The sequence below is a fragment of the Sinocyclocheilus rhinocerous genome, unplaced genomic scaffold, assembly GCF_001515625.1.
Source record: "Sinocyclocheilus rhinocerous isolate Xijiao unplaced genomic scaffold, SAMN03320098_v1.1 scaffold299, whole genome shotgun sequence".
Taxonomy (NCBI): domain Eukaryota; kingdom Metazoa; phylum Chordata; class Actinopteri; order Cypriniformes; family Cyprinidae; genus Sinocyclocheilus; species Sinocyclocheilus rhinocerous.
Window position 1 is genome coordinate 2,713,793 of NW_015652998.1, and position 13,052 is coordinate 2,726,844.

Consider the following 13,052-nt stretch of genomic DNA (forward strand, 5'->3'; position numbering starts at 1 on the left):
CAGCGTTAGAGTAAAGAATGACAGCAGCAGTAGCGACTCACTCATTATTTAAGGTAAATGAATGACAAAAGTAAAAATGTCAACACCCGTTATGCACTCGTTTATGCCTGCTCGGCGTCGGCGAGCTCGGTACTTCCATAATTTGTCATGGCAGAACAAAAATACAGCTCATTCGTTAACAGATGCAAGGTGCACCCTCAGCTCTGTAAGCAACACTTGAGCAAAAGGTTACGGCAGTCAAATGGACAAATAATCAGTGGCGGCAGAAGCGAGCAGGCATAGTGTGTGTCTATACGATGTGCCCTATCATATAATCATATTTCAGCAATAACGGATCGAAAACAATCAGGATAATGGCACTGAAAAAAAAAACAGCCTCAACTACAACGCTGCTTTTTTGAAGGCTGTGATAGAGGGACCCCTTTTCTCTTAGGTTAAATAATAAATAGTAAACACTCCCCCTTCTCCACAAGATGGAAAGCTTACTGGACAGATTATTTTACCGGCGTAATTGGAGCATATTCACCGTTGTGTATTTAATCACAGGCAAAACAGAGCGGTGCAGTCTGGACTTGAATGGAGTCGCCAAATCAAAACACTCCTCCTCAACAGGGACTCGCGCGCACACACACACACACACACACACACACACACACACACACACACATTCATACTGGTTAGTAACAACTGGAAGGTAATTATCACCGCCGTCTATGTCTGGAAGTGCCTGTGGCTTAATGGTACTTCAATCCTGCAGTGACCTCCAAGATTCCAACAACAGAAATATTTTCCTAAATCGCTGAAATGAACACATCTCAGTGAATCTATTTTGCAACGTAAATCTATTTTGCAATTAGAGTTACATATTACCTTGTTAATTCTCTGACGGCTAGCATTGTTAGGTGGACAAGCTCCAACTGCCTGGTCCACTAAAGCACCTGTGAAACCATCTGATTCCAATTAAGACTGGGCATTGTGCAGCGCATCTCAGGGTAAATTCCATTCAAAATTGAGCACTTTATTAAATCTGAACATTATCTGAAATTTTTTTTTTTTTTTGGTTTTTTCCATTGGCTTTTGGATTACTGCAGAAAATAAGCTCTGTGTCCAACAAAAGTTTATGATTCTTACATGTTTCGTCATCCAGATGATCTTTACAAATAAACACAACATTTATGAATTTTGAAGCCTACACTGTAAATACAATCACCAGAAGTAAAAAAAGCTAAGCATAGGTCACAAGATTATAATATCACCACCACTAATTTATACTATTTACATAATAATTTATTTACATACTGGTAAAAAATGTATAGCCTGAATGCACTGTAAGTCGCTTTGGATAAAAGCGTCTGCTAAATGCATAAATTATAATTAAATTAAATTATTATAAATTAATTTCCGTCAACTCATTTAATCTTTATTTAAAGTCTACAAATTGTAAAATTTGAGTTAGAATAGTGTGTAGGTGCACAAGTATCAACACAGCAAGGCTGTAAAAGTGGACTAGCAAATTATCTTTCCTATTCGACATGACGTTTAATGTCACCAATTTCTTTTGTAGTCCCATTCAGCCATTTGTTAGCAAAGGAGTAAGATATGTAAAATCATATTACTGATGCATTTTAATGTTGTAGAATAAAATGTGAAAATATGTTAAGCTTGTGCTAAACCACAGACCTTATTTCAAGCATTCAAAAGGCATTCTTAAAAAAAAAAAACTGACTTCAGGAACCAAAAGTGAAAATTTTTTAATTTGTTTACAGGTTTTAGGATTCATTCCTGCAAAATCTGTAAATATGTAAGTGACACATCCTGTTGGGTTTAAAAACTAATATACTTCCATGAAATTTCCTTTGCTAACGGCCTAATTGAAGGGTCTTTCCTGAAGAAAATTTGGCTGCTCACTTTTGTTTGGAACAACCCCTTCCCCAAAAATGCAGTCTAAAATTCACCTTTTATTACAAACAATATACTCTTGATATCACAGGATTTCAGGCTAAACTCATATGTGGAACAACAGTTATTTCAGAAGAAACACATAGCTAAATGAAAGGTTTAGACTGACTTAAAACTACTTGTAGCGATTTTTTGACCACTACCACGCTTGAAATTCCCTATTAGCCAATCAAAAGACTTTTTTTTTAGTTTAATTACTTTTGCTAGCAGTGCAGAAATCGCTAAAAGCAGTTTTAAAGAGTTAATACTGCAATTACACATTTATACACCTACTTATCACAGTAATACAGGTTAACCAAAATTCAGTCATCAAAAATATCAGAAAAATCAAATGAAGCACCCTGTGGAGCCACGATGTGCAAAGGTGAACGTTACCTGACGTAGGTTGCGGGACACACGGACTGCATGCCAGGCATTGTCGTTGAACTTGCCGTCGGACGGCTCCACCAGAGCCTCAAAGGCACCGGAGCCCAGGTTGATGACCAGGCACACGGCCCCACTTTTCAGAGACATGTTGACATAGTCGGCAGACTTGCCGGTGTGGAGCAGGAGGCCATTCCGCTGCAGCGTTCGGAAGGACAGGGTGATTTCATCTGTGCTGCTCTGGATGGGCTTTTGGGACAGGTCGTAGCTGAAGAACTCATTACCCTTGAACGTGGCCACTGACTCCACTTGGCCTTGTTGAAGGGAGATAGAAAAAGGCAAGGGAAGGTCATTAGAGCTGGGATGGATATGGACCAAGGGTATGAGAACTTACTCTTCTTTATATTCACTGTGTTTTGTAGACTCACAGAACCAACCAAACATTTGAGGATGAACAGTGGAATTAATGAAATGGCAATGCATGTAAAATACTCATAGCATATTTTACAACCCAGAAAAGTTTGGGCAGGACCTGAGCCTTGATGTGATTTTGGCTAATGAGATGTTTAAGGCCACTGGTTCAAATGAAGCATAAACAAATCAGAAATTAACAGTACAAGACAGCTGCAAGCATGAATCATTGTACATGTCTTTGACATGAGAAAATCTCACTGGACTATACATGCTTCCTTATTCGCGCTTCCCGTAGACATAAACCACAGAGGTGAGTGATGTCATACGGATAAATGAGTGTAATCTCCTCCAGCACCGTGTGCATCAGCTAATCGTGAAGGTCATTTATGCATGTAAAGCTTGCCGTCCTGAAATTAAACCACGAGCGCGCAATTAAATGAACTGAAAACGGGCTGTCAGGAATAATCTGAAATAAAACACAGCCGCACTGTTAAATAACGGTTTGATTTGCGAACGCCACTGTAAGATGTGAAAGCTTTGATGAACGAGGTAGAGTTTCAAAATACAGTCATTAAGAAAATAGGTGACTGAGGAAGCTTGTCAAAATATCTCATCTTCGTTATTTTAGGTCGTTAAAAATCATCACTTTCATGGACAGATTGTTAGTTTTTTTCTGGCGTCATGTGCAGCCCACACCACCTGTTAATTTTTTGGGGATGTGCAATACTACGTTTTCAAACTCGAATAGTTGGTGGGTTGCCTGTGTGATGTAAAAGGAAGCTCTGTATAATTAGCCTAGTTTTGAGTTAGTCTGACCCCAATTGGACACGATTCTTAAGGCAGAGTGTTAACATAAGACGTGTTCAAAACAGCTAGACTGAGCATGGCGGAAAATGCTGAAGTCTCAGGCAGTTTTAATCTAGTCAACAAAATTACTGTTAAATCATGGTGCTAATTAAATGACTGTCATGTAAACATCTTGATAAAAATGACTAAATAAATGACAGCAAGAACAATCACAAAACATCTAGAAAGAGTATGATTGTTTCAAATATTCCAAATCATAGTCTGTCAGAGACTGATCTGCTTGAGCTGAAGCTAAATAGTGAATGAACATCAGTAAACTGACACACTTTGATAACAGGTTAATTTACTCCCTCAAACATGTCGTATACAGAATGATTATTAGTTATATACACAATATACACTACCATTCAAAAGTTTGGGGTTGATAAGATTAAGTTTTTGGAAGAAGTGTCTTATGCTCAACAAGGCTGTATTTCTCATACTGTTTTCTATTTAAATACATTTTAAAATACAAATTATGTAGCAACTCATAATGTAATAACTAAGCATACTGTAATAACTGCACTCTTACGTTATGTGAAAAAATTAATATTCCATTGGATATTTCATTATCGAGTATATTACAAAAACCAAACAAAAACACACCCAGAGAGTGCACGCATACACTGTGTCGATTAAAATGCATTTAGAAAGCCCATAACATTCAAGATAAGAGGCAAAATGCCTCTGTATGTCTTTTATGTTTATATCATTTAATATAGTTCATCTATATCACACTAAGAGTGACATTTTTTTCTTCAGATATCAGCATGGTAACAAATGTAATATTTATTTTATACAAGTTTAATAAAGTTAGTATTAAGTTAGGCTACTTACATTTTAGACGGTGTTTCCTTATTGAATTAATCAGTTTTTGAATGAATGATTCAGTGACTCACTCATTAAAACAGTCAAATGTTTCATTCCTGTATAAATCAACCTTTTGAATGAATCGATTTAATCTCAATGACTCGCTCATTAACAGTGGCGGCTTTAATTTCACTTTTCAAGTATCTTTTCATGTTTTAAATCTTTTCAAATATCAATATTCAACATTATTTATGCATTTGTAACTGCTGGCTAAATGCATTAATTTAACCTCTGAGCTGCATTAAACCGTCTGTGTAAAATGCCGTTTTGCTTCCATTACTCCCTAGGTTGAACTCTTTTCTGTTGGAAGCCTCTCCTAAGTTCCTTTTATTAAACTCGCTAACTTACGTTTACCTACCTGTCTGCCTCTTTGTCCCGGTTGTGACAAGTGGCGCCTTTAATTTCACTTTTCAAGTATCTTTTCATGTTTTAAATCTTTTCAAATATCAATATTCAACATTATTTATGCATTTGTAACTGCTGGCTAAATGCATTAATTTAACCTCTGAGCTGCATTAAACCGTCTGTGTAAAATGCCACTTCAGATACAGATTCCATATTTGCAAAAACTGTTTTCTTATGTTGGAATGATTTTATATTTATTTGCTACTTTTCCATTTTGAATTTACTTGTACTTTTACTTTCAATACTTAAGTGGTAACACTTTAGAATAATGGTCTATGGTAACTATGCAGGAAGTAATAGGTAGTACTACATTAACACTTAACTTAATACTATTAGTTTTCTTATGTTGGAATGATGATATGTCTCCGTACAAGATAAAGGGCTCTTATGTTAACCCAAAGATACAAAATGGAAGAACGAGTTAAATCTGAACACAATCTTGCTGCTCAAACTGTGTATAGAACAATTTTTTTATATTTATTTGCTACTTTTCCATTTTGAATTTACTTGTACTTTTACTTTCAATACTTAAGTGGTAACACTTTAGAATAATGGTCTATGGTAACTATGCAGGAAGTTCTCTATTAGTTAATAGTATTAAGTTAAGTGTTAATGTAGTACTATCTATTACTTCCCGCATAGTTACTTGTTAACAACGGACCATTACTCTAAGTTTAATATAAAAAAATACATTTCATACTTAAGTACAATAAATATCACATACTTTAAAAATGTTACTCAAGTAATATTCTAAAAGGTGACTTAACTTCTATCAAAGTCATTTTCTGGTAAGATATCTATACTTTTACTTAAGTGTCAAGTACTTTATCCACCACTGCTGATTTGGTGCTCTACAATATATATCAAGCTTCTGCCAACACATCTCAGACAATCATGTTTTCAGCAGCGGTACAGCAATATTCATCTTTCAGATATGCATACATAAACCTGCTCAGCTCCTAAAAATAGTATGAAATATTTCATTCCAGGTTTAATCAGCAGAGCATAACATTAATTTGAAGACTTGTGATATTTCATCAAGCAAGAAGGCTCAGACCATCAGTTAGGAAAGAAACGATTGGGCACGAATCAACCAACCAGACATCTTCACCAAGGAAATGTGACCTTGCAAAATTACAGAGGCAGAATCTTATCATAGTGCCACTTGGTTCAGTGGAGAATAAACAGCCAGAGTGTGTTCCACAACAAGCACACCTACCACGTAGAGAGGAACTCTTAAGAGATGAGAAACAAAGCCCCCACTGAGCCATGTGTGCTTAAGAGTTTTGTCTCTCTTTTTTTTTTTTGATTTCTCACTGACTATGGTGTGACGCAAAGAGAACATGACCCACAAAACACAGGGGCTATGACTAAGTATAAGGTAATGCTTCTAACAATAAACCGACGTGACATAATGGGACTCGACAGTATCAGAGAAGCTTTAAACTTTTCAAAAGGGCAGTCTGAAAGTGCCTCAGATGTTACCGCTGCAGAGGCAAATGTTCTCAGATAGTAACAACGCTTCTGACAAATGAATTGTGACTCAAATATATTCGCAAACAGAAAGCTTCATTTGCATTAAAGGTGCAGCGTGTAATATATATATATTTTTTATGGAATATAAAATATCTATACCACATTTAGATTCGTTCACATTCACCAATCAGACAACTTTGAGGTGCTTTCTGCCTGTCAGTCAATTTACATGAGCACAGGGAAGCCCAACTGTATATGGGCAGCAGGGCTGAGAGCGTGACAGAAGCGGATCATTCAAGTTAAAGCAGAAAATTCAGGTTCATAAGCAGTTGATAGTTGTTAGTTTGTCATGAAGGAATTATATTTTGATACCACTGTTTTTGACAAACTTTGACATGCTGAATACAACTGTATCTTTGTAGGGTGGGGAATAGAATAGAATAGAATAGAATAGAATAGAATAGAATAGAATATTTTTTCACATGGTATCTCAAAGACAACAGAACTGTATTCAACACACATTTAACATTCATAATGTGACGCATTTAACAGCATACTGTTACTTGATTTTATCAGGAAAGTGGTAGGTAGGAGAAGAAATAAATTTATAATATCATAATTAGGACATGATATTATTAATCAGTATTATAAGTTATTGAACACATGGCCTGCAAAAGTCATTGCAGAAACAGATTTTTTTTAAACAGCCTTTTTTTTTTTTTTTTTTTAGATATCTATACTTTTACTTAAGTGTCAAGTATTTTATCCACCACTGCGGATTTGGTGCTCTACAATATCTATCAAGCTTCTGCCAACACATCTCAGACAATCATGTTTTCAGCAGCGGTACAGCAATATTCATCTTTCAGATATGCATACATAAACCTGCTCAGCTCCTAAAAATAGTATGAAATATTTCATTCCAGGTTTAATCAGCAGAGCATAACATTAATTTGAAGACTTGTGATATTTCATCAAGACATGCAGCAAATAATCATGCTCAACACTAGGGACATTAAATGTTAATGACAAAAAATTCAACAGGGTCAATTTCATGTTGTCTTTAAGTAGTCAGTAGGTGTGGTAAGAGGATCATTTGTCTCATGCTGGTGTGTAACGTTTCTGGTAAGCAATTTTACAGTTTTTTTTTTTGTTTTTTTTTGGACCAAGAGTAGTTCCAAGATTGCACTGGCACATAAACAGCAGTCCATAAATAAGGATTTTTTTTTTGTCATAATTCATATTTTTCAAAATCCAACCCACTTCTGCCTGATGCCATTTAAAGTTCGAAAAAAAAAAGAAAAAAAAACTTTTACATGTTAGCCAGACATCTTTACCTTAGTGACATTTAAATTAAACTTTTTTGTCAACTGGCCTGAAACTCTCTCACATTGGCCCTGGGCCATCCGGCCATCTTTACTGTTGAGCCTAATAGTCCAAACATGGTCTAAAAAGCAGGTTTAGCATTAATTTGACAAGTTACTTGTCTGCTAGTTCTGAATAATGGCTATTTACATTCACCATGGTCAGCATTTGAGTAAATGGACAAAGTTCCGCTAAAAGCGCCGAATAAACACACTCCACCCTTAGAGCATTAATGACACTCTCCCTTCAGGCCAAGCCAGAGGAAAACTGAGCAAAACAACAACCACAGGAGTCACCCCTTAATGCAGAGTCTGTAAAGCCAGCTTTAGTTATGTGCAGATATGTGGTGTTGCTGATGAGATGTCTAAATCTTCATGTCCAGCCTCCAATCTCTAACTTCAAAAGAGATGAGAGAAATAAACAGCGTTCACCCCAAACCTTCAGAGCACGCTGACGGGATGCTCTCTGCTAGAGCAGAATAGCCTGATTTATTTACTTAAGACTCCTTTGTGTCTTTGATATGACAAGACTGGAGCAATCAGTTCTTTAGGCGTCAAGACTTACTGTCATTACGCACTAATGTCCATGTCTCAGAAATGGAAACACTAACACTAAATGAGAGGGGGTGTGAAATCAACAGCGACAGACTGGGAGAAGGAAAAGAAAGGCAGCGAGGTTATGAGCTAGAAAGAAAGACAGGGAGGGAGGACATGACATGGATTGCGGGGACTTATGATCAAACTAGGGGTGGGAGGGAAAGAAATCCATTCACAGATTCATTCTCAAGCGATTCTGGCTCACAAAAATTTCAATAATCGGAATGATAAAAGAATTATTAATAATTCTGTTTATTGAAATAGCATTTGAAAGACAAAACATTAAAATTTAGTGTGGGTGGAGTATTTTCCAATATTTTTAGCTATTGGTTAACATGAGGGATGGGAATCATGAACAACGTATAGCAATTCTTTTTTTCCAATTCTGCATAATTATTCATAGTATTTTTAGTACATTTAACCCTTTCCCCACCATTGACAAAATTTTCCGTAATTTAGGATACAAATCTTCCCTGCCACTGACGAGTTATTCCGGTGATCCATGTTTCACTGTTATACTGTAGGGGTGCTGTTATGGATCTTCTGAATATTACAGCATCTCTGGACCCAAAAACAAGTGAAGAAGATCTGTGTAAACCAGAAGGAGAAGTTGTTTACGGACAAGTAAGCTAGCATGATCACCAACATTCAGCAGCACAGAGAAAAATACTGAAGCTGTGCAAGCTTTGGAGGTGTTGATGGACTCATTTATGTTTTGATCAGTTCTAAATATGATTCAGTCTTTTGACAAAAATGCTATTTTCTGTTAGTTTGAAATAGTGTTTCTTGGATGGAACTATATAAAAATGTATTTGTTTTGATATATTAATTGTTGACATATTCAAACAGTAAAATATTCTGGGGGACAGATTTGTGAATAGGATCAGAAGTGCTGGTGGTGACTGGAAACTTCAAAATAATATTCTAGCGGGAAAGAGTTAAATAAATATTAAAACGTATAAAAATTAAAACAATAATAAGTGATCATTTTTGCATTTTTTTTTAAGGTGTGTTTACTGTACATATTAGACAGAATTTTTTATGGTTTTTCAAGTCTTTTAAAGTCTATATTATTGTGGTGGGTTTTGGTTACTGCAGTGTACCAAATAATAATAGAGCCCACGTCACTTATTGTGGGTGCGGGTCTCAGATGGCACATCCCTCCATTCCTCTGGGCGCCAGCCAAAGACTTTCACCTTGACAATAAAGAATTAGAATTATAAAAATTGGAGGGAGTTTACCATCTGACTAATCTAAAGGGTAAGTGAGATTCTGGCGAGCTTGTAGAGCCTCTAATTATCAATACAAGAATGACACAGTTGCAATAAAAATGAATTTATTAACAAAAAGATATACAAGAGTAAAATATCACACTCACTAAATACTAGGGATGCACCGATACCACTTTTTCCAGTACTCGCCCGATACCGATACTTTTATTTTTGGTACTTGCCGATACCGAGTACCGATACCAATATTTTCATTGCATTTGTACATTTTTTAAATATTGGGTATAGAAACCAAAAGGGTATGTATAATGTTAGTTGGTTAACTTCATTTATCAAATAAAATACTACTAAGGAAACTGACTAAATTACAAAGGGGAAATGACTAAACTACTAAGAAAATTGAATCAATCAAACAGAAGCTACAAACTACTACACAAATGGGTGTTAACTGAATGAATTCCAAGTAAATGAAGCAATGAATGGGTAGTTAGCAGTTTATGGGGGAGTCAGTTGTGGTCACTCTGGATGCTGGTATGGAATAGTAAATAAGCATAATGTATCTATCTGTATACACTGACCCTGGATAATCAGTCTCTACACAAATAGCAATCTCATACAGCAACAACCTAATGCCAAGACCTTTGGGAAAAGGTTTGGTTAGCTTATATTTACATTCCACTTGGTCGGGTGATCAATCCGCCAATGGGAGATGTTTTCCACTGGTTTCCTTCCGGTCACAGTGGGAGTAGACTGGTTGCTTTCCACAGTTGCAGAGCTGCACCGAGTACTGGAGGTTCACTACTGGTTCACTCTAGTAATCTAGAGAACTGTAGGTCAGGCGATGGTAGATCCGCAGGATCCTTTGCAGGTAGGAGGTACTTGAGTCGTGCAGGTCAGGTTCTGATTGCTGGAGCCAAAGCCCTCTGCAGAAGTAGTTGGGCTGCTTGAAGGTCCGTGTGATGAAAGGTTTACTCGCACACAAGAGTGTAACCTTGTTCATAAACTCAGAACAAGGGTGTGCTCGATGGGGGAAAACTATTATTCCTTTCTGTTGGGGAGGATATTACTAATCCCCGCCTTTCCAACTGTGGTGATTGGTCATAGCATTCCAGGTGTCCGCCCATCACGTCCAGCCTTTCCGTACTGTGGAGCTTGTTGCCTTGTCCCAAAATACACAGTTAAATAAAACAATGTCTTTAGGACATTGGAAATACTTTATTTCTTTTCCAAACCTTTCTCAAAGTCCTTGTGGCAATGTTCTGAACTCATAGAGTCCAAATTTGATGTGAATCGGTTCACCCAGGTATCACCCTGATGTACATTTCTGTGTCAGTGGGTGAGATCACATTGGCTGTTATTCCAGGTGCAGTTTCCACTGTGTGTGCACAGTTCCCTGGATGAATAAGGAGACGTATAGGACATGTTCGTTACAGTATTCCTGTCCATTTTGGTGGTTTCAAGCCAATATGTGTATATAGATTGTCTCTCTCTTGGGGCATTTCTTTGTCCTTACTGCTGGCCAGAACTGGTTTGGTGGCCCTAATGGCCCAGGTCATTTGCACCTTGGCTCCAGACGCAGAGAGCAGAGGTGAACAATGGGCATTGGTGATTGGATTAGCCTGTGATTAATGGGCCATTGATGCAATCTCTCCTGCCCACCATCTCTGGCAATCCTAATTACAATGGTCCTTTAGTTGTTGTTGAGGGTCCTATCACACCCTCTTAACCACAGTGGGACAAAGGGATTCCTGTTGTGATGTGTGGACTTCTGGTGCCATCATGTCTGCTGTTCACTACATTATTTTATTTATTTGTTAATTATTTTTTATTTGCTAAAAAGAAATATCTCAGTCATTTGTTTAGAATTCAAACTACATTAGTTGTGTTTTATGTTTTTAAATCACTAAAAAGAATTGACTCAGAGTAACTTGTTTGGAAATCCGACTACACTGCTTGTTTTTGTTTCACTCAAAAAAAAAAAAAAAATCAACTCCGAGTCAATCGGCTTTATTTTATAGCATTCAGAAACCAACCAATGACGTGTAAAGTTGTGAAAATGTGTGGAGAATTATTACATAAATCGGATTCCCATCAAAGATTACAATTCAAACTCTTTTTCCTGCAGAAACCAAAAGCTCCTGAATGACAGGTGGCGGTATTTGTAGAATTTGGATTGTACCAAATTATTACAGGGTGTTGAACAGAATAAAGCAAATAAAAAGAAAATTGAAGCAATTAAAAACAATAATGATAAAGTCCCAGTAAATAAGTATGTGGCCGATGGGAGAGAAGACACAGGCCACACCATAAAAGCTGACTGAATGCTGCACAGTGGGAAGTAATGGCAATCCAAATGTAATCTTGAGAGTGTTATTATTCCAGAAAACTGTGTCCTCTTATGAGGATGCAGCATCTGAGGCTCTCATCACGACCTCTCCCTCTGACTGGCTGAGCTCAAAGTGCGTATCTGAAGCAGACATGTCCAATTAAAGATACACACATGCTCCAACCTCACTGCTTCTGATGAGACAACAGGGACAAATACGACACAGAACTCATTTTTAATGTCATGTGCGGCAGTGTGTTTATGTGTCGTTTTTTCTGACAGGTTGGTTTGTCTCTGCTGCTTCTGGAGAGTGAGAGAGAAATATCAACAGCTGATTAAGTCAAGGCCCTGCAGCAGCCGAAGCCATTTGCTTTGCAGATTAAACATGGCTATGAGAGAGAGAGAGAGAGAGAGAGAGCGAGAGAAAGAGGAGCAAGGGAAAGCAATTCTATTGGAGTTAACTGTGCTATTTCCCCCTGCGTGCTGACTGAAGATGAGACTGACCACGACAGTAACGTGCATCAAGGGACACCAGCATTCAAAGTGCACTAAATCAACAACAATAAAACTAGCACCAATGTTTTCAGTGAGAGTAACATAACACCTGACCAAAAAACAAATAAATGCATTTAAAAAATGAATAAATAACTAAAAATAAATAAATAAATAAAAAATACTGAAACAAAGAAATAAAAAACATGTTATTGTTTGTTTAGCATGCAAGAGCACCTTGGAACAATTATTATTAATTTAATAACATAACACATGACCAAAAAACAAACAAATAAATATAATTTAAAATTAATTGAATGAATGAATTCATTAATTGAACGAGTTCTTGTTTGTTTAGCATGCAAGGGAATCTTGGAACGAACAAACAAACAAATAAACATACATATGTATGCATGTATGCATGTATGTATGTTTATTTGTTTATGAGGGGCCGTACAAGCCATAATTCATTCTGACACTCTCACACACTTACATTCTCCTTTCAAATACATATATTTTTGCTTTCACACACATACATTCTCCTTACACATGCATACATTTCTACTCTCACACACTTACATTTTCATTTCACATACACACATTTCTACTGTCACACACATACATTCTCCTTTCACATACATACATTTCTACTCTCTCACACACACACTTACATTCTCCTTACACACACTTACATTCTCCATTCACATACAT

General features: G+C 36.8%; 1 protein-coding gene across 1 annotated transcript in view; it reads right to left on the bottom strand.

Annotated features, from left to right (window-relative positions):
• LOC107715401 (neurexin-1-like) overlaps window positions 1-13,052 on the bottom strand; it is a 422,466-nt gene that overhangs the window by 281,374 nt on the left and 128,040 nt on the right. The window contains exon 7 of the mRNA XM_016521533.1: window positions 2,335-2,636. Coding sequence (XP_016377019.1) covers window positions 2,335-2,636 — 302 coding nt within the window. The remainder of the gene's footprint in view (window positions 1-2,334; window positions 2,637-13,052) is intronic.